Below are 25,331 nucleotides of genomic sequence, written 5' to 3'. Positions count from 1 at the left end.
AGTTGAGCAGAAAAATGCTTATTCAGATAGCCAAGAAAGAGTGCAACGTGGCAGTTTGTGAGGAATTAGGTTTTTGGTTTAGGCCTATACTTTGCAGATAGTGCTTGTTCACAGATGTTAATATGAATATTTTCAGTTTTCACTTCACTAAATAAATACTTTGTTGTAAATGTGTGTGACACATGTTCAGTTTGCCATGACCAAAACCAAACATTTCACCACAGTGAGAGTTGTCCTTCCACATCTTTCCCCATGTGATCTGCTGTGTAATGGATGATATAATACTTACTGATCAGTTTAGATGAGGGCAGTTTAGCTCTAGGGTGACAGCTTTATCCAGCTGACAGTTCCACTGAGCATGAGGAAGAATATTGCTGTAAGATTTCTGTTGTCTTTTCCATGTGGGCAAGTTGGTAGTGTCCTGATCTTTTATGACCTGCTTAGTTCTTGGGCAGAAGAGGATGTGTGGCTGTTGGAAATATCCCCTGTCCAAGCAGTTGTTCAGTGACTCCTCCAAGGAGAAGGTAGCAAGCAGGCTGAAGTGTGGTACAGCCAGGATCCAGCCTTTCAGACAGTTCTGAGCTGTAGTATGAGGTTCAAGTGAGGATCCTGTAATGCAAAATCACACTTGTGGCTCTTTTAAGTTGCTCTTTGTAATGAGATGCCACACACAAACCCTAAAGGAACTTCTTTATAAGGTTTATCCTAGAAGATGAACAATTTTCTAATGTTTGTTAGTTTATCTCTAATCGTTGCCAATTGAAAATACAGCAAAGACAGAAGTCTTTGGTCTTGCAAGATTTTTTTTCCGCATCTTCAAGTGCAAAGATGTATCTCTAATTGCAGGCAAATTTTATCTATGAAGGGACAAATTTAACAGAATGTCAGAGGAGCTCTGAAGAGATCCATGGTAGAAAAGAGTGAGATTAACCAAACTATTTATGACTGGAAGATGTAATCTCAAAGTCTGAGTTTAATGCAGTGGAAAAGGTAGCAAAAGCTACAAGAAGTGCATGAGTGGTGTGGTCAGATCAGGTCATCTACAGCTTTACTGAGGCCTGAATGTGGTTCCTTGCCAAGAGTGTTCAGTGGCTGTCAGTCAGCAGATAAAATTATTCTGTGTCTTTATCCTCCAGAACTCTGTCAGTCTCCCTGGTCAGTTATACTTCACAACTTTTGAGCACTGTTTGCTAAGAGGCTGATGTGAGACATTGTCTAATAGTGTGTGGTGGGATCCTTAATCTTGGATGAGAGACACATCGCCTAATTCTGAAATCTATCTGTGAAGACACTGGAGGGGAAAAAGAATATATTAGGGGCATCCTTTTCATCCTAAGGTAGACCTTCTACGCTGCTGCTGATGAGCTGCTTTTTAGAACTCAGTGTTTTCTGCTTGGGTACAAATTGACTATAGCTAAGGTTTGGTGAGATTTCACCTTACGCTTTTAAACTCCAAGCATCTAATGTAAGCCTTAACGATGCAGTAAATATAGGTGATATTTTCTATACCCAGAAGTTAGAGGCTGTTTGAGTGCTTGTAATTTGCTGAGCACCAGTCCACTAGAAGGGTACCAATGTGCTGTGTAGGCACATCTTTGTTTTACTGAAGATTAAGGACCTGCGGTTGAAACAGAAAGGCAAACATCAGTGTTACAGGGTATTGTTAGTTCTGTTTCTATACATAATGTGTCCTAAGGATTAAAAATACAGTAAACATAGTTTTTACTGATACAATCTCCTTTGGAGTGCTGAGTCCAGTTCTGGATCCCTCAATACATGGAGCTGCTGTAGCTAGACCAGCAAAGGGCAAAGAGTAGGGTATGGTGGCATATCACTTACGAGGGACCAGGGCCTGTTTAGCCTGGAGAAGACTGAGAGGGGATCTTATCAATGTATATGGGTATCTGAAGGCAGAGTGTCAAGAAGGATCTGGGCTCTTCTTGCTGCTACTGAGCAGTAGGAAGAGAGGCAGTGGGCAAAAACTGATGTACAGGAAATTCCACCTGAATGTAAGTAGGAACTTTAATGTGCAGGTGATTGAACCCTGGAACAGGCTGCCCAGAGAGGTTGTGGAGCCTCCATCTCTGAAAATACTCAGAAGTCATCTGGTTAGAATCCTTAGTAATATACTCTAAGGGACCCTGTTTGAGCAGGGAGATTGGACGTTGTGATCTGCAGTGGTGCCTTCCAGCCTGACCCAGTCACAGATTCTGTGTGATTTGGTGAACATGCATCAGCTTTTTGTCAAAGGAAATACATCGAAATTTTTTTAAAAATTGAATGCATGAGTAAGTAGGTAAGTCAGTTAAACATAAATGTGCTCTACTTAGATATCCTTAGTGTGCTCAAGGCACAGAAATAATTTTTCTGCACACAACTGCAAACACAGAATTTTTAATGTGTTTCAATGTGCGATGTGATTTAGTCTTACAGTTTCTGCAGCTTCTCCGTTCAGTTTGTCAGCCTCAGTTTGTTTCATTCAGACACTTTTGTAAACATTGCATGTATTGCTTCAAGAGGCATACTGTGTGCATGAATTCCATCATATTTTGTTACTTTATTGATCAAAATAGCTCTTTACTATTTGATATTCCCATTAACTGTGTAGAGTCAAGATAGCAAGGAAAGTGTAGGCTGCGTTCTTTCATGTTTATCATTTGAATCATTTTCTGAATTAAACATATGCAAACATTCAGGGAGGAGAGCACCATGAAAAGTCTCATTTGCCATATTTGGTTCCTAGTAAAGGAAATAATGCTGCAAATAATTTGAATTCTTGAACTTCAGGTTGGGTTTGTTGGACTAGCAGATGTACCAAAGAAAGAGAAGATACTTGTTTTATAGTGTGTTGGTGTTAGTCAGTACAAGCTGGCTGTGAATAAATTTTGCCTGTAACTAGCTCAGAGTAAAAAGGAAAATAGGAGAGAAACAGCTATTACACCCTCAACAGCAGCTTCTTGAGCATGTTGGCTCCCATTCTATGGAAGAAGCCATGGAAATTGTCCACAAGCATAATTTTAACTCATGTATTTCAGGAGCCAGAGGTTTTTTGTACAGACAGTTGGTGCTTGTGGCAGCCCAAACTCTGTAATGTGCCATTGGGCCCTTTTGGCATTTTTGAATTTTTCCGTTTGGATGAGAATTTGTTAGTGAAAAATATTTCTCTGTTAAGCTGCTTGTGGTTCTAGTGAGTGTTTTTATTGTGCATAGTTTGTCCTTCATGCCATGCCAATTACTAGATTCTTATAACAGTAATGAACCAGAAAATGTGGACTTCATTCTTGTTGACTGCATATTAGGTTCTGTGTGAAGATCCAGGGAATGCTGAGCCAGCATCTTCAGAGAAGAATGTGAATATAAGTGTGTATACACACAAGTCACTTACTTCCAATTTTGCTTGGAAAGAAAGCAGTAACAAGCATTTTTCAAGTATTGAAAGATTTTTGTTTTACAAATATGCAAAAATCTCATGGACACTGAGTCTAAATTATTTACTTGTGACCTGTGCTTTTAGGGAAAGGTGCATTCATTTTGTGGAATTGACCCTACATTTCAGTGCTCCTTGTAAAGTAACCCTGCATTTGGTGAAATGAGGAGCTAAGGTGATTTTAGTGTAATTAAAAAACTTGCACATTATTCTTTGTGATGCCATTGGAGACAGGTTGGTTTGGGAATACCAGCAAATTATTTGGATGCCAGAATGTGAGCAAATAGGTAAATTGCATTTGCTTGGTACATTACACGTGCTGTTCAGTTTTTGGATTTGTGTATAATACTGTGTAAGGCAAAGATTGGCAGCTTTTCAGGAGTGAGCTGCCAGATTGTATTTTTCTTTCACAAATTAGAGGTTAAGAATGCTGGCTGAAAGCATTCAAACACGCTGTCAGGCGGTGTTTGGAAACGGCTGGCTGTCAGCAGGCAGGTTCCCACCCAGCAGTAGGAGGATGGTGTAGTTGTCCCAGTGCTCTCAGAATGCCAGGGCTTCTGGTGCTCCCGTCCCTGCCAGGGATGCCAGGGTTGCATGCCTCTGGAAATCTACCCACCTCTTCCTTTGCCATATACACTGAGGATTGGGAGCTGCAGGCCCAGTAGGAAACTGTCCCAAGTATCTGGAATTCTCTGTTGTAATTGCTTATTACTGTGAAGTTTGACATAAATTTCTTGTACGTGGTTGGCATAATGTGACTTTACAGAAATCTTTTTGTAATAGAGACTTTTGATACTAGATGATCAATGTGAAACCAAAGCTAATCAATTGACCAGTAATGCTTCCTTGTACATTACTTTTTTTTTAAAATAGGACAAATGTGAACAGTTTTTTGTTGCAAGTTTTGAGGAAATAACATTTGAAACCCCTGAGTATTTGGAAAAAGATTCTTTTTTTTTAAGTGATGTGGAATATTCTGATGTCTGTATTGGTTTTTCATGCTGTATTAATCAAGAAGTAATAACAGTATAGGATAGTAACCTGTAGGCTTACTTTACTTTAGAATCTTAACTTTGAGAAGGAGCTCTGGCTGTTTTGTATGCTTGATAACTCTCAGGAGTACTAATTATCAGATAACCTGGAGCCATGTCTGAACAGTGAGCAACACTTTATCCAAACCTAGTGCAAGTGTGCAGCAGTTGGCCTCTTCCTTTGTGGTATCATTTATACAAATGCACCGTGACATGGTTCAAGAAGGTGTAGCAGGTCTGGAAAACAACAGTCTGATTACAAACAGCTTGCCTCTTGGGTTTAGAACAAGGCTTATTGTTAAATTAGAAGCATTCAAATATAATTATGGCATGGGATTGTTACTGTTGTAGATATTCGCAGAGTACCACCTCTGCAATCTGTCAGCATGTGGATGGTTGTATGATACTAGATAATTTTTATAATTTAGAAAGTATAAATGGTTTCTACATAGAAAAAGTTATGATGAAAGTATCTAAAATATTTTTATCACTTCACATAATATCTCAGTTATTTTGATCATTGTATAATAAAAAAACCTGGCATAATTTTCTTCCTTCAAAGCATATAACTGTGTGACTACTGCGAATTTAGTAGCATGTACTAAATATTTAAAATATTTAACAGAATAATTAATAATACACATTTTAATAGGATTTCATGTTTTCTTTTCCCAGGAGCTGTGATTGTCTCCACTCCACAAGACGTGGCTTTACTGGATGCACACAAAGGAGCAGAAATGTTTAGAAAAGTCCATGTACCTGTAAGTCTCTATGAAAAATACCAGGTTTTTCTTTTTCCAAAATGTAAAAATAGTTCCCTATGCAGCAATAGGTGAACATTCATAAATCACTTGAATTTAATAGAATCTTGTTAATAGGCTTAGAATCCATCTTACATCTGTAACAGGAACTTGGTTAAACAGAAAAGAGAGAATTTTCTCCAGCTGAAGCCATAATAAAAAATTATTTGTTTTAAATCTGTTTGTTTAATCATGTGGAATGGATCAGAATGCTGAACAAAATATCATAGGAAGTAATGCATGCCTTTCAGTTATACTGTATGTCCACATTACATATCCTCTTCTCTGCACTGTCCATGTTGAGGTTTCAAATTTTATGAAATGTAGAAAAATAATGTATTGATATTTTTTAAGAAGCAAACTCAAAATTTTGTGGAAATATGCTTATATCTATTTACTTTGCCATTTGAAGGGCTCTGTAACTATCATGACAAGTAGAAGACTGTCCAGTCACTGTTTTTCATTAGGTTTATAGCTTATATCTTAGCTTACTTGTTTAAGAAATGAGAAATTTAACAATATCCACAATTAGGAGAAAATATTAAACAGGCTGACGTCCTTGACTTGATATTTTCTCTGGGTGCTACAAGTTGCTAAGTAACTGAATGTAGTACTCTAGAATATGTTTATGTAGAGATTCATTTTTACTTTGAAATGGGCAGTTGGTGAAAGAATATGATTTGAAATGCTTCCTTATCATAAACTGTAAGGGAAAAAACAGATACTTTCTTGTCTACCTATGTGAAGGTCACTTTTACTCTTTCTTAAGAAAGAAAGTTTCTTTCATAGCTAGTATTTTCCTAATTAAAAAATGCAACAGAAAGTTGATGTGAATGGTTTCCCTTTTTTAATTTATAGGATGGCTTAACAAAAGAAATACTTTGAATTCCTTATTACTAACTATTCTTTAAGCATATTTGCATCAAAATGGAAGTATTGTAACATTTATAATTTGCTGCCATAAGGAAAACGAGGAATAACATACAGAACTTTCTGTTTTGATTGTATGTTTGGTTTGCTTAAATGATGTAAAATTATTTTCTTCAATTTAAATTGTGTTCAAGTTAGTACTTCATTGAATTTTCCTTTTGTTTTAATAAGAAATTACCCAGATTTCTTTCTAAAACTGTCTGGTTCAATGTCCTTTGAAGAGAATGGCCTCCAAGAAAATTGTGCATTCTAGGAAGGGCTTGACTAATACTGATTTGACTAGTGGAAGATAAGACATTAATTATGATCTGTTCTGGTTCACTGGAATTATCAGATCTTGACAAATCAAGTGAGAAGTCAAAATAGAGCTGTTACACCACATGTTGAGTTTGAATGCACTTGAACCAGGTATCAGGCCTTACCTTTTTCATTAAGCTGCTTTATTTTATTCTACCCTGCTTCATTTTATTCTGGCCTGTATGTACATGTGTACAAATATGTCAATTACTTGTGTTTTAAAGCAGCTTCTGCCTATGTACTACATTTCTAAATGTCAACTAAATATGAGGATCTAAAGAAAGTGTAGTGATGTAATTTTTCATGAACAGCTTCAGACCTGAGGTTTATGTCAAAGAGGTGGAATCTGCAGGTCTGTGCTAAAATTACATACCCTGATTACATAATTAACTGATCTTCAAATTTCTAATCTCTAAAATCTTTCAGAAAGTGCTTGCAAAGAGCTAACTTTTCAAAGAAGCAGAGAGGCTGTAGGTTGCTGAACTCTGAGTATGCTTTCTTATATTTAATGAACTGTGGTCTCTCCCATGTACATACAGGCCTATGTATTCCACCTTCCCCTCGCACCCACTGTTATTAGTTATCAAAGACTCAGGTGACACATACGGTATTGCCACAGTAAAGTCACAGTTGTTAATGTTGTTTGTCCTTTATTGAAATTGAAGTAGAATGACTGAAGGAACTAATGAAAATGTGGCAAGGAGAGTCAGCATTAAAACCAGGTTTACAGGGCAAAATTAAAATTTTCAGTCTTAGGACATAGTCACTAAAAGAGGAGTGGCATCTCTTGTGCAGTGGAGCACACCTACACTTACAGTGAAGATGGAATTTGCAAAGTATTGCTGACTCCTATGACAAGTTTCAAGATTCTTGTCTATTTTGCAAGTTTGACCAATGTTTTCTTGTGTTCCCAAGGGTGGCTCAAAGGGAATATTTTTGAGTATTTAGGAAAAAAAAACCTGCCCATTTCCACCTGCTGAGACTGAGTTCAGTTCATTATTCTTTATCTTATCAGTCATATCCCTGAAAGAAAAATCAGGGTTTTAGTTAAAGCTGCAACTTTACTGGAAGTTTCCTTGAATTGGAAGGTTATGTCATGGATTTTGCAGGTTTCAAAAAACTGCTTAAATAAACTCAGCTATGTGTTTCCTTCTGAGTTGTACTAAAATGGCTTATTTGGCTCTGTTCTTACTGGTATTTCTGAAGCATTCAGAGTAACCAGCCACAATTATGGCTTCATGTTGGGAGCAGATATTAGAGACAGAAATTGCTCAGTATAAGATGAAAGGTAGGAAGACAGAAATATTGTGCATGTTTACTTGAAGCACTTCAATGCAAAGTGACTGACTGACACAGGGAGTTGATGGCAGAGGAACTGTAACACTGGTCACTTCAGTCCCCATCAGACTAAAGTCAGACCTCAGCACCATCTGTCCTTAAGTACAGTGAGTGAATGACTGAAGTTGGTTTCTCAGGAATTGTCTCCTAATGTAAATACAGAGAGCTTTCATTTCATCACTGTATTTTCTTTAACTTAGAAGGTTGTATATTTGGATTTAAGCATGATTTACTGTGTAACCAAAAGGTTAGCTGAGCACAAGAAGTATGTAAACATTCAGAAACTGTGTGCAGATAACTCATAATGAAAGGGTTCTTCATTTCCTGTTATTTCTTGCCAGATGCCTCTTTGCCGTTTAAAATAACAATTAGACTAAATGGAATGCAGCTCCATGCTGCTGCTGTAGGTTAGCTCCTGTATTGTGGTGCAGAGAAGTTTTCATGCCATTCCTGAGCCAAGTTTGCCAAGCTCAACAAGAACTAGAATAGAATTCACCCATACTTACAAAATAGTTTGTGTAGACAGTAACAGCTGCTTTGAAGCTATTACAAGTCTATTATTTGAGCAGGAAAATGAGGGTTATTACTGACTTCATTAGCAAGACCTATTACTTTGTAGATTTAAAAGCTCTGAAGGTCATAAGGAGCTCCCTTCTGTAAATATATGTGCAGAAATATGCGTGGTAGAAAGACATTTCAGCAGTAAAATTGTGTATTTGGAAATATTCTGTATTATGCTTTCTTTTTTTAAATGGCATCTTCATATTCCAGAAGAATAAATTATATATTATTAAATACGCACTATTTATTGGCTGACAAACAGGACTAACACGGAAAAATTAAAATTATTGTGTAATGCTGAAATGTCATTTCCTGTTAGTAAGGTTTATTTAAATGGAAACAAAAAAGGACAGTATATAAGACCTCTAAAACTGGTCTAGTATTGGAGATACAGTTGTGTCTCAGCATTTGCTTTTGTATTGGCTGAAGGACTCCTTAGTTACTAGGTTATTACACTATGAACAGAACAGCTGTAATAATTCTTAACTATTCACAAAACAATAGTAGACTACATAAATTTTTCTTTGATAAATTTGCTGAATCGTAAATGTTGTATGAGTGCTCTGATAAATTTACCTGTAATAATGTGCCAGTAAATAGAATCTTGTTCTTCTTGCTTCTCTGACAGTGTCTGGAAGAGAGTAGAAAAGGGGGAAAGTCAGTTTGAGGTGTAGGTAGGTAAAGGTTTGAGGTGGAAGTAGGTAAAATTTTTTTAAAACATACTATTTCTTAAAATGTTCCTTGCTTTAAACCATCTGAGAATTTTACATAAGTAAAGGAAGATGTAGCAAATATACTTTTTGGTGGTATAGAAAAAAAGAGGTGACCATCTTGATAAATTTCCACTTATAGCTAAGGAAACTTTTATTATGATATTGTAAAGAACATACTTCTTTATTTTAAGTTCAGTGCCAGAAGTTGTACATTCACTTTTAATTAAATATATATGTTGGTTGCACTGAACACTGCTGTTTCCTCCTAGGTATGCTTCCTTAGCATAGTGGATATATTTCTTCTCTAATAACTAGAGACCACCTTGTTCAAGCACAAAACTAGAAAAGTTCAGGAAAATGTAGAAGTACAAAATGCTACCAAGTAAATGGCAATAAAAATGGTGTATTATAAAATTCAGCTATAGTGTATGTGACATACCTAGGTAATATAGAAATCTGAAAGTGAAATGTTGTAACATTGCACCTCTTAAAGCAGACATTCTGTTCCTTAGCAGGTGGATAGAAATTTCCACCCTGTAGCATTTGAACACTGTTTTCATCACGTCTGGAAGTTTTGTTCTGCCTCAATGAAGAGTTTTGTTTACTATGTGAATAAAAGGAGATTATTAGCATTATTTCACATCGTGAAAGAAGATTTTTTTTTTGTGTGAATGACTTGGTAAATTTTTGTTTGACATATTGTAGAAGGATGATGTTGAAAACCTGGCATCAACGGAAAGGTACCCAGAATGTGTATTAGATTTTTATGCTATGGGTTTTGCCACTTAGTTTCAGATAATTATTTCTATTGTTTGGTCTTTAAAATGTGTTACTGCTCTTCAGAAGAATAACAAATCTGGTTCTTTTTGAAAACATTTCCCTACAGGATAACTTATAAAAATACCTTAAAAGCATGTCTGATTTGTAATTTCTTGTAATGGTATGTTTTTATTTTGTCTTTCCTGAAAAATGTGAAGTACAAAACTGTAAAACACAGCATGAAAATTCTTCCAGTATTCAGCGTTTGAAAGTTAAATACTGGCAGGGAGAGTTCTTGGCAAGTTAGGTTTGTGCAAGTACTTTTCGTTATAAATAAGGCTGTTCGTCTTCAAGAGGTATAAATGTGAAGAAATTGAAATAATGCACAGATGATGGTGCCACTGAGATGACTAATAAGAGCTGATAATGATATTAATGAGTCTGATTCCTGTTTTAAATAACCACTCTGTGTTGGTTCTTAGTAGATAATCTATTCTGTATTATCAGAGATGAATAGTGGAAATACCAGTGCTTGGTTTCAACTTCCTTTCCTTTCCTTTGACAGGTTTTAGGACTGGTTCAAAATATGAGTGTTTTCCAATGTCCCAAATGTAAGCATGAGACACATATTTTTGGAACTGATGGCGTAAGAGATCTGGCAAAAACCCTTGGATTGGATATTTTGGGTGAGAATATGGAAATGGTTTTATTTTTGAGGAAATATGTAATGGTGTGTGTGAAGCATTAACTGAATGATGAAACTGTATAATCCTAGATTACTTTGGATTCAGACTGTTTTCAGATATAAAGGAACTAACAAGTAGTATGCTCTGTTCCTTGTCAGTTTTGTAATGGTGATGTTGACTGCATATGAAAATTCTTGAATTGCATCTTAAATCTTTCTATTTACAAGTAATCCAGAACGTGAATTATTTTGATATCAATGTGCTATATTACCTGAAATTCATTATGTGCTTGACTATACAGCAATTTTTACAAATAACCAAGAATTCTGTTTAGTCTTAGGACAGACCTAAACTCGGTCTATTAATATCAATAAATGTTTTCCCATTTATTTCACTTAAATGAAATGAGTTGTTACATATTGACTCAGTGGAGGCCTTATAGGAGCTTTCTGGTATGTAAACAGGTCTTAAAAGAAAGCTGGAGGCTTTTTACAAAGACAGGCAATGATAAGGCAATGGAGAATTATTTTAAACTGAAGTAGGGTAGATTTAGATTAGATATTAGGAAGAAATTCTTTACTGTGAGGGACTGGCACAGGTTGTCCAGAGTTAGGGGTGCTCGATTCCTGAAAATATTCAAGGGCAGCTTAGATGGGGCCCTGAGCCATCTGCTCTACTTGAAGGCATCCCTGTCCACAGAAGGGGACTTGGAACGAAATTATTTTTAAGGTCCCTTCCAACTTAAGCCATTCTATGATTAGCTATGATTAAGCTATCTGTCATGCCTGTAGGCTAAAATATACCTGGATCTTTAACGTATACATTAGTGATTTAAAAAGGCATGGTTCAACCTGCGCTGTAAGTAAAGAATATAACACAGCGTAATTAAGTTGGTAAATGGGGTAATTGCATGTGCTAATGATGTGTTTCCATGTATTACTCTAATTATCTCAATGATTTTCCATAGCTAATTCATTAAAAAGAACCAGGAAGCTCACTTAGAAAGATCAACACAAAAACATCAAGGTCTGACACAGACTTAAGATAGCAAGGCAACACATAATTAATGGCATGCTTTTGGGCTATCTTTTAGTTTTCTGAATATGTAATGAGTTGTGATCAGAGCCCAAGGGGACTTCCACAGCCCTGGGTTATGTGGATGGATGCAAATGCTCTGCAAGCAGTTGAATCAAACATGCATTTAGATACACAGGCACAAATGATGTACCATGGCATTGGTCCCATAGGTGGTTTTTGTTATTTCTTAAGAGTGCAGAACTGATGGTGATTGGATTTAATTAGTAGTGATGTGATAGATGTACAGATTTAGCAGGGGATAGATGAGATGTACAAAATAAAGCAGAGTGAAGTTTAGCTTCATACTGTCAATGCAAAGCCAGACTAAGATTAAGAATAATGTCCAAGGGCTAAATTTTGTATTACAGTACTTGAGCTGATTAGTGTGCTCCTCCTTCCAGGGATGACCATTACATAATCATACCATATGGTATTGTAAGAATTGCTGCTTACAGATTTTACATTAATCCATCCCAAATGGAAGTTTTTTCTCAGAATTACTTGAATCCTGCCCAAAAACCTTGAGAATATATTTTTACATATATATCTGTAAAGTGCATATATTTAAAATTAGTGAATCTGAATTTATTTTGCCGATATTTTCCGACACCTATGGCTGTTCTGTTTGTTTAGGTAAGCAGCTAGTCCTTCTTGGAAACCCAATAAGATGTTTGTCACCCAACATCTGACAAATTCTGCAAGCTAACAGTGTGCAGGATTGAAAAGTATTGTCCTTCCACTTGCTCAGAGTTGGCTGTCATTAGTATTACTGAATTTTTGTTTATGACAGAAGACAATTAGAAGTTGCCAGGAGACTTTCAAGTGAAGTCCGTTATTTCGTATACTTCTGATTGTCTTATATTTTTACTGTTCTCTAAAGAAATATGTGACAAGGTTTGTGAGAGACTTTTTGCTGCTGATTTTTCCTCTCCCTGTGTATGAAAATATTTTCCTGAAGTTTGAGGGCTGTAATGGTGACCAGAAAACTATGCTATTGGTATACATGATACTGAGATAATGGTTTCTGTGTGTTCCATCTTAACCTTTGCAATTCCTGACTTTTTTTAACACTGTGTGGTTCCTGACCATCAGCAATAACTGCCAGATTTTTAAAATTTTGATTTTTCTTCCTACAGTAAATTGAAATTATTCTCTTTCTTTGCAGTCAGTAGTAGTTGTTAATATCAGAAAAACTTACGATGTTGAGTTCCCATGACATGAACAGTGCAAAAGTTTTATCTTCCTCAAACTCTTACCACCCAGCTATGCAGATGGATTTGATGTCTTCTGCTTAAATTATATATTTTCGATTTTTTTTAAATTATAATGCATTTTTCTTTATCTTCTGACTTCACTTCTGTTCTTACAAGTCCTGTATGCTCCTGTAGTACCATCACATGTTTGTAAGTCTGAAGAGGAAAGGAGATGGGCTGCTATTTTGTAATTATTGGAGATTGTTATTAAACTGATACTGAAGAAGTATTTTTTCATTACCAAAACATCCTTAGGAAAAAAGAGAAGATTAGTCTTTACGTAAAATAAGAGTAGGAAGTGAATATCAGGGAGATATACAAATTACTGTTACTCAATTAAGAACGATTATGGTTAGAAAACTTTCAGAGAACTCCCTGAATTTTTCAAAAATGAATACATGAACAGACTATTATACCTAAATTTATTTATTACTGAAATAAATAAGAAAAAAAATTGAAGGAAATGTACTGTAAATATCCTAAATAATAATAATAATAATATGTTTCTTTGAAGATTCAGCACACTAATCATGGAGCCACAGCTTTTGTGTTTACTATTTGTTTGTTTTTGTTTGTATTCCTATTTGCTTTGGGTTTGGGTTTTTTTAGTTCTTAAAATTTGTCAATTTTCATACAGTTTTTTTAACTGTTTCTTTTTCTGAATACATTGAATCTCAGTAATTTACACTGGCCTTGATTTGAGTTAAATCAGGTTGCTAAAGTGTATGAATTAAACTTAAATGATTTCTGATGGGTCAGGATTGAACTAAGGTAGGCTGTTCTGTCTTCATCTATCCATAATGTAAAATGTAGATATGTCTTCCAGTTAAAGAAAGTTGGTCTTCAGTCCACTTCAAAATTATTTATATAGCAGTAAACACGGGAATCTCCAAGTTTTTTGTAGTGGTGAAATCTGTGTTTCAGAAAGTATGTCTCAGAATTGAATAGGGCTGCTAATTGATTCTCCTTTAAAATGTTTCTTTCCTCTCTGGCAGTTCCCTGCTCATTATAAAAGCAGAATATAAAGATGATTTCTGTTGGAAAGAAGAATGAACTGAATAGTTGTCCACCTTTGAATTGGATCCAAGGCCTAATAAGGACAATAACAAATGCTATTATTTGGAAATTAAGCATTCAAAAAGGTCTTTGAACAGTGATTTAAATTTTAAAACAGCACTGAAAATAACTTAAAATGAGGAGATAGGCTGAACAGGAAGTTGCATGATGAACAGTTGCCTAACACTCAGGCAATTTATTTCACATAAACAAAATAATTTGTATCTCAGCCTGTATTTTTCTGTGTTTGAGGCAAAAAAACCCTTCCTTCTCTAACAAATGACTAAAACAAGGTCCTTTCTATTCAGAGAATGAAAAATCCAAAATATGTTTGGCACTATTCATTATGGATGTAAGGAAACTATACTGCAACCAATTTTCATTTTAAATGCTTATTTTTGGAGATAAAGCAATTCAAAGAGTATACTGAATGGGAATTGGATTTCAAGTTGCTTTAGGGTTATTTTAAGGAAACATTTAAGAAATACTAGGTGTTCACATATGTGTGTCTTGGTATTTTTGATGCAGGAGACGTTCCACTGCACATTAATATACGAGAGACGTGTGATTCAGGACAGCCTGTTGTGATCTCTCAGCCTCAAAGTGATGCTGTAAGTTTGGTGCACTGCACTTAGAACAACAGAAAGCTCTCTGAAAGTGAATGGAGAGTGATGCTTCTTATTGCTGTTTAGAAAGAAATGGGTTTTTGAATGAAGTAAGGAAATAAAGAAAGTAGTACCAGTAAGTAACTCAGGCCCTTGATTTTGGAATGCTGGTCATCAGTTCTGCTTCTGTGGGTTTGGTTTTGTTTAATTAGACTGAATCATTCAGAATAGAGAAGATTTGATCCAGGTCCTGGCACGTTAAGAGGAGGAAGGTCAGTGTCAAGCCTCATGAGACCTTGCAGCTAATGTAGGTCCTCTAAAACTGTCAGTTAAGCCTTTGGCAGCTGAGCCTGGAAAGTGTCAAAGGGTCTTACCCAAAGATGTTTGGAGCAAAACTTCATATTGTCAGTACCTGGGTTGTTTTCAGCAGGAAGTGGAGCAATTTGCACACAAGAGGAAATGGATTTTTTTCAGTGTATTTACCATAACCTTCTATTGTCAGTGGAAAATGCAAGTTGGTGAGGTGGTGGGAGTCAAATACACAAATCTGTAAAGAAAAGTAGTTGCACATATAGAATTTCATTAATGCTGATAGAGTAACATTTTCCTGTCTGCTGTTTTCTTTCTCTGCTAGAGTTTGTCTGCCAGGCTCTGTAGGACAGGGTGCTGTACACAGTATATGGCATAATGCAGCCCCACTCTTGACTGCTGCTTAGATGTAAAGATATATAATGAAAAAAATTACTAATGCTGATTACAGATGGTAGAATCAATTCACAATAAGGTAGACTATGGAACCTTTGAATATTATGGAACATTTGAATATTAGTAGCTTTCTCATGATTGCTAGGCACATGCTGAAGTGTGTTTTTTCCTTCCCAGTATTTTAGAAGGAAAAAAAAAAGGGAGGAGGAGAGCATTAACATTGTTAATCCAGTGTTATTAACATACTGAACAGGATTCTGCAAGAGCAGTGACAGTCTTAAAATTGTAATTCTGTTTTGAAAGAGAAGAAGCAGCACTATGGTGTGTTGACTTCTAATTGAATGCCATGTTTTTGCTAGGTTTGGGCAAGGCCCATGGTATGGAATAATGTAGTGATCTTGAGTCCAGGTCTATCTGAAATGGAATCCCTATAATCCATATCGTAGTTTCTCTCTGGGAAGTTTGGTCAGCAGTGTGAAGGTTTGAATGGGTGTATGGCTTTGGTCAAAGCTGAAATAAAACAGCTGGGAAACTGAGATGGAAGGCTCACAGTATCTGCAATCTGTAATAACCAAGAGTCTGTAGCCTGCTGAACTATTGAGTGAAGAACTCAGACATGTTTGGGATAGCAACCTGAAAATAAAAAGGCAAGAAAGTCTGTTGTGTTGCCATCTGTTCCTCCTTGAACTATGTTCTTGATAACAAAAGGGTGTGTTATAATCACCATTTGTGGCAATTAAGTTAAATATGCAGAGGAATAAAGATTGACAAATATGTGTGACTCTGGGGAAAACTCTTAATATCCTTCTTTGCCTTTGTGTCCGTGAGATAATAATTCTCCTCAGAGAATGTGTTTTTTTAAAATGTCACTAATCTCTATAGAATTAAAAAGAATTTTCCTTCATCCCTGGTTTTCTTCTCATTTTAAAGATATAAAAAATATAATTCTCTTATTTTCAAAGAAAAATTAAATTCTTAGCACATAACTGACAGTGGGAGAGGTCATATAAGGTCAGATTCTAATCTTTAATACATGACAGTCATCACCATATTTCTCAAATAAACTGAAATTGTGGCTATTCATGCATTAACAACTTTTCAGATAGAGAACAATGTCTGCTGAAATTCTTTGCTCTCGTCGCTTAAATGTGCAGGGGATTTTCATACAAAATTCTATGCTGATTTTGTTAGAACACACTTACAAATCAAATACAGAATCATAGATCTGAAATAATACCTAGCAGATTCAAACAGTAGGGAGCAGGGATGGTGATTGACTGCTTAGAAACCCAGCATGCTGTCACACCTTTTGAGCTCTTTCGAGCCTAGAATAAAATGGTTTCTAAAATATGTCACTTAATACATTTTTGCTTATGCATATGCCATGGGGTTCATCTTGACTTATATAAAAGTATATCTCTGACTTTACACTAGAGTTTCAAAATGTCTAAGCAAACTTGTCTAAATTTGTTATTTTAAAGCTTAAATATAGTTGGTGGAAAAGGGATTTCCTTTTCAGAAATGACAAGGAAATTGCTAAGAACTAAAAAAAGAAATTACTTGTAGAATGGTACACGTGTGAACTTAGAAAATTTTTCCTTAGGGAAGGCACAGAATACACAAGACTAATCTACTTACGGAAAGCATTGACAACATAGCTAAAGGATAGGAAGGCTTGATGACTGGAGTTCTCTTTTGGTGAAGCTTGAGGCAGTCCCCTGGGAGAAGTAACGGTGCTGCTAAAATGATTTTGCTCTTGGTATAACATTGTCTGTGTTAGTGTTTCTGTTAGCTTAGTTGTTTAAATTGTGACTTTTTCTTAATATTCTTCTTTGATAAAACTTTGTGATGTAGAAATGGAATATTGCTGTACTTGCATGATCAGGCTCATGCAGCAGCTGGGAGTGACCCAAGATCCTCTACAAGAAGCTTCATTTAATCAATAGTGAGGGCTTACCTTCTGGAGTGAGACCCTTGTGGAGATTAATTGAGCATTTTTCTCCTCCATCACACTGTGGAGGTGGATTAGCTGGCCAAGGCTCCATTTTTTTGCTCACTCAAACAGATGCAAGAGTCACTGGACAGCAAAAGCTGGTAAACAAAAATCAGGAATGCTGCTAAAATGGTAGAATTGTGGAAAAAAGGCAGGGGAAAAAGGTAGAATAGGGAAAACTAATGAGGAATCACTGAAACTAGGTGAAATTGACCATACTGAGATGTACTGAATCTTCCTATGGACCATGGGAAAGGAGCCAGCAGCTTCTGTTTGGAAGAGGCTTCCTGAAGCTTGCCGGTAAGAAGACTAGAGGCACAGCAAGAGATATAAAACATGATTAATTGCAGTGGAGTTATTCTTCCATCAGAGGAGCTGCTTAAATGCCCAGTGAACTCCCCATCACAATGGGAGAAAGATAAGTGGAGGTTCCTGAGAGCTCTTCCTTCTGTGAGTATAAAGCCTAGAGACTTACGGAGCAATTGGTGACTATCTTGTGAGGAATTCTTGCTAGAAACTTTGGGTATATCACAGCCTGGATGGCACAGTGGATTTATCAATACCTTAGCAGAACAGACAGGCCATCTGTGATTGTTGAGCACCAAACTCTCACCTGTCACCTCCCACCTCAAACAAGTGCAAAGTACATTTGGTGTACCAGTATGTCCATTCACATCCTCTATATATATAGGTGAAGGATTTTGAGTCCCATAAATTGCACACTGATTTATAAGGGAAGAGAAAAAGTCCAGTCAGGTGGAAAGCAGGGGCACAATGCATCAACAGTCTGATGGAATAAAGCAAAATAAGTCTAGTTAATAATCCCTTTTCAATTAAATCAGAACATTACAAACCTTGCTGTGGTGTCACCCAATCAGACAACTCAAATTTGTATTCAGAAACATTTCTTCTGTAGAATGCATGTGAAAGGGTGATACATAAGTAGGGTAAAAACATACAGCCTTTTAAAGATTGCGAGAAGTAGCTGGAGAAAAATCTAAGTACTGGTAGCAAATAGTCATAGAGTCCTTTTTTGTGGTTTAGTTGTCATCAGTAATTCCATTTAATGAGTTGTCAATCCAGGGAGTGAAATTTTCAGAAGAAAAGCAAACCCTAAAGAAGGCTGCATGGTATGATTTATAATATGCCTTTATCATCAAGGCTTCCTTTGAATCATCACAGTAGCATTTGGTATATGTAGGTTCAGATCCTTCATTCAGGGTGTAGACAGTACAATGCATCATCAGACCCTCATTGATGGTTCTGTCTGCTGAAGAAAATGCCGAGCGTAGGATAGTCTGTTAGAAGGATGTTACTATACTGCATTTGATTTGCACTGTTGTACTTACCTGTGTTTTTTGAGCAGGACGTGTTTTTAGATGTCTGCAAGGGCACCTTGGGTTAGCAGTATTACCCAGCTGGGGCTGCCCCTAAGAATGGTTTGGTTGTTACAGCTGCTGATAGTTAGGATTAATAGGAAGTCTCCCATGAGCACTGAGGATTTTTCTTTGAGATTTTAGTTTTGTAAATCCAGCTTAGTTACCTGTCTCCTCTATTTCATGTTATAATGTGTGGATTGACTTTTACTGTCTCAGTAAGTTTGCCTTTCTGACTTGACGCTTCATTGTAATTTGGCAAGAGTTGCCAGTGCATGCAAAGAAGAATCTTATGGTGGAGCTGCCCAGAGGAGGAACAGAGTGGGATAGTCTCTGGACCTCTTGTAGCAACCAAGAATTTCTCTGGGTGGCATGAAGCTTATAGCTGAAGTAGACTCATTTAAAGCTGTGCTTGTCATCATGTTTTTAGTGCCGTCTGAGTTAACCACGGTAAAATACAGACATTTGAAGGCATCTCCAGTCATGCACTGAAGGCTGGAGTTGTGTCAAAGTAACAAGCAATTTCCATGGAAATTAAAGCTATTTAAAAATCTGATTGAACTGGCAGATGGAACATAGTTGTGCAGAGAGTGCTAAGAATGAAAGTTGTCAATGACTTGCTGGCTATGCATATTTTCATGTAGATGGTAGTTAAGACTACTATTTGTCCTTGTCATAGTCACTGTTTGATTAATTGCTCATGGTGGCTAGTTTCCTTCAGCAATTAATAGACTGCTCAACTGACCTGTTAGGGTTTACAAATTTAAACTTCTTTTCCTTCTTTACAGGTGTACTAGCATCCACAGCATTTGATGTTCCAGACAGTCAGGACTTGCACAGATTCTCCTTTGGATTGCTGGGCTGGATAAAGCAGCTTAATAGTCTTGGAGTCTTGTAATCAGAAATAGACATTAGAAACCATGTCAGTACTGGGATTTGTATCCTATGGTGTATGAGGCCTATAACCAAGTGATGGGATCAGTGTGTGTTTCTGAGTTTCTGGTCTGAAGTTGTTTGTATGCAGTGATTTGGGTGAAGGAAAATGTGATATCAGCTCCTACCTGTTTTTACTTTGTTGATTATAAGTTGGGTTTTGGGTTTATGTGGCAGTTGCACCAGATACTGGCAGGCACTGTAGTGAACTGTTAGCAGGCTAAGATCTGCACTCCAGTGAAAAGCAAACCAGCAGGTCAGGCCACACCAATCCAATCCATGACAACAGGGCAGAGTCAGCTGTGACCTATACAGTCTGCAGTAATCTTAGCAATGATGCATACTTCCCTCATGGGTAAGATTTTTAGGGAGAATGAGATGTCATTACTGAAGGGCTCATATTTCCCTAGAATTATTGTAGGGCTTAATTAGATGAGCTAGTAAGAAGTCGTCCAGTTTAAATCTACCCAACATCTATTAGGCCATGATACTAGAGGTCCATTACAGAGTGATGAATTAGGATGTTCTGATTATTTATGTTAAGTAGGACTTTTCACTCCATTTCCTGGTGAACTTTACAGGTCTCTGTTTCCTACTCCACCATCTATGCTGTCATCAGTCACTTCATTATCAGCTGTGCCCTTGAGGTCTTAAGAACTGTGCCCTTCTGGCACTGTACCACTGTTTGTGAAGTGAGCAGTCTCTCACGTGGCTGTTTTTCAGTTTTTTGTTTTTTTTTTTTTTTTTGACTCTGTGAACATTGCATTCCACCTCTACCTCTGTATGTCCTAGTGCTGCTCTCAAACCCCATCTAGGCAGTGTTCATAATAAACATGTCTGGTCTGGTTTTAGGGCATTCTATCTTCTGTGTGCTTCTTCATCCTCATGAAGGGGGAGGAATGATAACTGATATGTTGTTGTTAAATATAAAGTTGTCTGTCAGCAAAAAAAAAAAAGGTTTTCAGAAAATCTATAAACCATTCATGTAGAGCTTTCAAACATTAAGGGAATAACTGACCTGAGAAGTTTGCTTTTATCCTATTAAAATAAAAAAGGTTATGGGTGGAACTCATCCTTTATTCTTTCTTGTCCTTTATTCTTTCTCTGCTGGTTTTCCACCTGGAGAGGAAATAGTAAACCCTGTCTGTTTTCATTTGCAACCCAACTTATTTTGCTTAGTAATGATGGATTAAACAGCTGAACTGAGCTGTGCTCTCTGTCTACGGATGCCACATCGAAAAGATCACGAGTAGGAAAAGCTATTCAATATACATAGGGTTGTTTTTAGGTAGTGCATATTCACAGTCACCCAGATTCTGCTTAGATCTTTCAGGTATATTGATTGATAGACAAGTCCTCACTCATGGCTAAATGATTTGTTCAAAGACAGGAAACCAAGGCTCAAGACAGTGGATTTTTGCCAAAGCCAGATGACTGGTAGAGTTCTGTAGGACATGTATGAGATACTGGTCTGTTCAACAGACAAAGTAGTGGTTCAGGAAAACAAAAACCCAAAGGTCAGCAGGCAAGACCTGTTGGTGAGAACACAGTCTAGGTAATGCTGGAATGCTGGCTACAAAGAGCTGCACCAGGAACCTCCTGTTGCAAAGTGGTGATCAGCTTGGCAAATGAAGATCAGTGTACATTGGGGAAATGTTGCTCAGACACTTACTAACAGCATTTTGTGGGAAAAGTATCTAAAATGTATTGGGCTCTTGACATAAGGTTACATTTGTACAAGCAGTTGAGTTTGCTTACTCGTAGTTTTAGAATATAGTTTAGAATATGCTTATAGAATTTATAGTTCTTTGTACAATTTGGTCAACTCTGGAGCAGGCAAACAGCTTGGGCAGTCTTTAGAAGGGGCCAGGTATTGTGTACAGGTTGTTAATTGACTCATTAAAATATATTAATTGATCTGTGCAAAGTGGGAACTGCCTGCGGGACTGTTCCACCTGGAGTGCTCCTACACCAATTAGTCAAGTACTTAACTGGAAAGGCAGCTTGCCTTCAGTCAGTCACCTTACTTCAGGTGAGTCCATTGTCTTGTCTAGGTGAGTGGTTAGGTGGGGGGTAGCTGGACCACCCAGGGCATTAATAGCTGAGCGAGCTGAGTGTTGCACACAGACTGTTACCCAACTGCACTGTGACTGTAGCCATAGAAGTTTGAAATTCCTGATTGTGAATTAAGTTCTAAATTAATTCTGTCATTCTTGCCACAAAGTCATGTACATGAGAGAAAACAATTCTGTCTTGCTGTCTACATTCCTTACAAACTCAGAAGATTTTGTGGCTTTAGTTTTAAGGGGATGTGAGCACTGAGACTATGAGGCTAGAGGGTGAGAGTGCCGGAAAACAAAACCCTACAAGCCAAGAGCAATCCCTAAAAAAGGGGAGACAGATGTGAGCAGTGCATGGCCCTGCAAAAGGCTAGCACCTTTTTCAGGGCAGTGACAGTGAGTACTGGTGGCCCTGGTGTGACGGACAGACCTCCTCTTCCTGCCCCCCAAGCTCTGGCCTCTGGCATGTGTCAGTTTGCTTGCTGCTTTAAAGGCTGGTCAGGGATACAAGGGCTAATTCATGATTAGAGCCATCCTGCAGGAGACAGGAGAAATCAGTGTGGTAGGGATTACTGTGGAGATTTGTTTGAGGAAAGCAGCAAAGGTTCTTGATGTTGTCTCTGCAGACTTACTGGAGAGGATGGAGTAGGTTGGTCACTATCGAACAGAGTAGGAGCAGAAGAACAAGCTCAGTTAGGGGACTTGGCTGTGTACTCAACAGACACAGAATCTGATGCATCAGCTGGAAGCTGAAGTATGATTAATTCAAATTACAGAGAAGGTGTACATTTTAACAATGAAAGTAATCAATCTCTAGAACAATGTGCAATATGTATATACATATACACAAAAATACTATTTTAATTACACATTCTTATATCAGTCTTTGAGATTTTTAAAAGATCTTCTCTTTCAACTACAAGTTGTTGAGCTTGGTACAGGAATAATTTGGTTTAGTTTCTGGGTTTGTTCTGTGTTGAACTTTATACAGTTTTTTTATAAAAGTCCCTTGACATTAGATTTGTTAATAATTGATGGTAGACTGATCATGGTCCTAGCTGTGTCATGGTTTTAGAAATATTAACATAAGTATGCTTACTTGGGTTGCTCTCCATAGTCCTGCAGTTCTGTGCTATTGTGCCCTCCAGCTCAAGGTGTCTGACCAGATGTCACAGGCTGGTGTGAAAGAGAGCTTTTAACTGTGTGGATTTTAGTGATGTGGAATTGGTTCTTTCCAATACCTACTTCAGTCTTTTGGAAAGGTGTCTTTTTTTAAAATACTTTAAATATCTGAATCAGAAATTCCGTGGTGATAGTCTAGTCTGTAATGAATTAATTGTCTCAAAATTTTTTTTTTGAATGCTGTTGTTTACTCTGATTCTCTATCCTGTGCATTCTGGCTGTCAGGATGAGGGAAGTTTATAATTAATAGTACATGTGGGACTAAAGAGTCTGTGTCTTCCTCATCACTTCTCTTCCAGAAGACTATTGACTTCGGTTGTTGTTAAAGACAAATTGTTCAGTTAAATTTAAATTCCTCACCAGTATTTTTTTATAATGCATATGCTTATTCTTTGTATTAATGCATTGACTGAACACAGGCTAAATTTAACCCATTTATTTAAACATCTTTGATTTTCACTTGTGTGTGTAAAAGAACAAATACCTAATTAGTTACAAAATATTCCTTTCTGTAGAAAATGGAGAACTCAATGTATGTTTCTGTTTTTGCAGGCTAAAGCCTATCTAAAGATAGCTATGGAAATATTAAGAAGACTACCAGTCCCTCCTGCTTGAAGCATTTACCACTGAAGTTTAGCAAAAAAGTGATCTTTGATGCAGCCAGTGCAGAAGAGTCCTGCTACCTAATTACATGGAGGCCATATGTCAGTTCTAAGAACTTCTTTAGGAATTAATTAACCAGAGGTTAAATTATGATTGTGATATTTACGGTTTTTCACGTCATTGTTTGGCTATGTCCAAAAGGATTCAAGTATGCAAATGATGATACAGTATTTTACTGCTGAATTGTAACATCATCAAGCAAGAAGGGATGAAGTACGTTTTTTCCATGTGCCCTATTTTAAAGTCAAGAATGAAAACAGCCTCTCCATGCAAGGATAACGATGGTATCCCAAGACATAAATTTAATTTTTTAAGCAGGATTTTCAATACTCTAATTTCCTTCAGGTTTTGTTCAGATTTTTACATGGTTAGCTGTCAAACTGTCCTTAAGTTCTGCAAGGTTTTAAGAAGCAAAATCAGTTCTTTAACTGCTGTACTTTTCTGTATTCATCTTAAAAGAAGATTTAAAAAATCCACATATACTCTGAAGAGTTCTTGTGATGGATGATGAGCAAATTCATTCATTATCGGATAAAGTTCGATCGTGAGGCAATTCACAGTTTAGTGGAGAATGGATTACGTGACCCTGAGGCTTATTTCTCCACTGTTTTACAGAATAATGAACCCAGACAGAAGACAAGGTAACAGAGGTCTTCACTGAAAACCAGATGTTTTTCCTGAGCTCAGTTTGCCATGGAATGCAAATGATCAAGATAAATTAAATTTATGATTGCATATTACTACTACAGTGCAGCAACTTGGAATTCGAATATAAAGATATATTTTTGAAGTAAAGAAATATTTGGTCTTCAAACTGCGTGGCCTTCTGGTTTATTTTTTGTTGCCTGTGATCTTTGTGTTGGTGTGTGGAAGTGAATGATTATGCCTTCAGGGAATGAGTTTTCATTTACAATTAGATCTTTGAGTTGACATTTAGGCTTTTCCGTCTACACAGTCAGGTATCGGTATCTTGAATGTACATCATAACCCTACCTACCATAGAGTGAATTTAACCATACTAGGGAGTCCTGCTATTCACCTCTGAGGGAGCAAGTTTTTCCCTGTATTCCAAGTACTTAGTCAGAATTTTGGATGTAGTTTTTTCTTACTGAAGTGATACAACATAAAAAATTGGTGTACATTTACATTAAGAATATTTAAGTAATATGCTTACCCAGAGTTTAGATGAAAAATCTAGACATTATTGATGAGTTGAATTTCAAGATAAAGTGATTTTCTAAATATGTAAATTATATAGTCCAAAATGGTTGATTTTTTGCATCAAGTCAATCTCTGAACCTCCTTCCCTGTACCCTCCCCCATGAAATCTCATATCAGTGGTCAACTTTTTCAGTAGCATATTATTGTGGTCTGTAGAATTGACAAAATACTCAGTTCCTATCAGTTGTCTGATATATTTTACAAAAATTAAAGCTGGCTTAATGTTCTGCCTTTTGATACTTTATTGATAACATTTTTTTTAAATTAAGTTTTGTCTCTACATATTTATATTAGCTTTACATAACAAAATTGTTGATATATGTGTCTGTAAATAATCCTGTGGTGGAACAACTGGGATTTCGGACTATTTTTAGCAATGGGTGAACAATCAGTATATAGATAAGTGGTTGTTCAGCTCCCCTTTTGTTTATTTCTCATTATTTCTTGGGTTAGTTGAAGGATGAAATTTGCTTTCAAGTTTTCTTTTATTTTTACTCCTTTTTACCTTTTTTTTCCCCTTTTAATTAAATACTGTTGTTTTCCTCTGTTGAATCTTTCAGCTGCAGAATTATTTTGAATGCCTTTGTCAAGAAACTATGTTATAATGATTAAGCATAGTTTCTATGCCAGGCTGAGAATTCATATTTAGTCAACAGTTTTGTGGA

The 25,331-nt window shown here is 36.7% G+C and overlaps 1 protein-coding gene across 1 annotated transcript in view; it reads left to right on the top strand.

Moving 5' to 3' along the window:
• The window catches only part of NUBPL (NUBP iron-sulfur cluster assembly factor, mitochondrial), an 80,533-nt gene extending 56,289 nt beyond the window's left edge, over positions 1-24,244 (top strand). The window contains exons 8-11 of the mRNA XM_053946814.1: positions 5,134-5,219; positions 10,422-10,542; positions 14,457-14,539; positions 23,335-24,244. Of these exons, the coding sequence (XP_053802789.1) occupies positions 5,134-5,219; positions 10,422-10,542; positions 14,457-14,539; positions 23,335-23,397 (353 nt within the window). The 3' untranslated portion in view covers positions 23,398-24,244. The remainder of the gene's footprint in view (positions 1-5,133; positions 5,220-10,421; positions 10,543-14,456; positions 14,540-23,334) is intronic.
• The last annotated feature ends 1,087 nt before the right edge of the window (positions 24,245-25,331 follow it).

Source organism: Vidua chalybeata, chromosome 6 (assembly GCF_026979565.1).
Source record: "Vidua chalybeata isolate OUT-0048 chromosome 6, bVidCha1 merged haplotype, whole genome shotgun sequence".
Taxonomy (NCBI): Eukaryota; Metazoa; Chordata; class Aves; order Passeriformes; family Viduidae; genus Vidua; species Vidua chalybeata.
The sequence above is the reverse complement of the archived record's forward strand: the minus strand, read 5'-3'. Positions and strand labels throughout refer to the sequence as shown.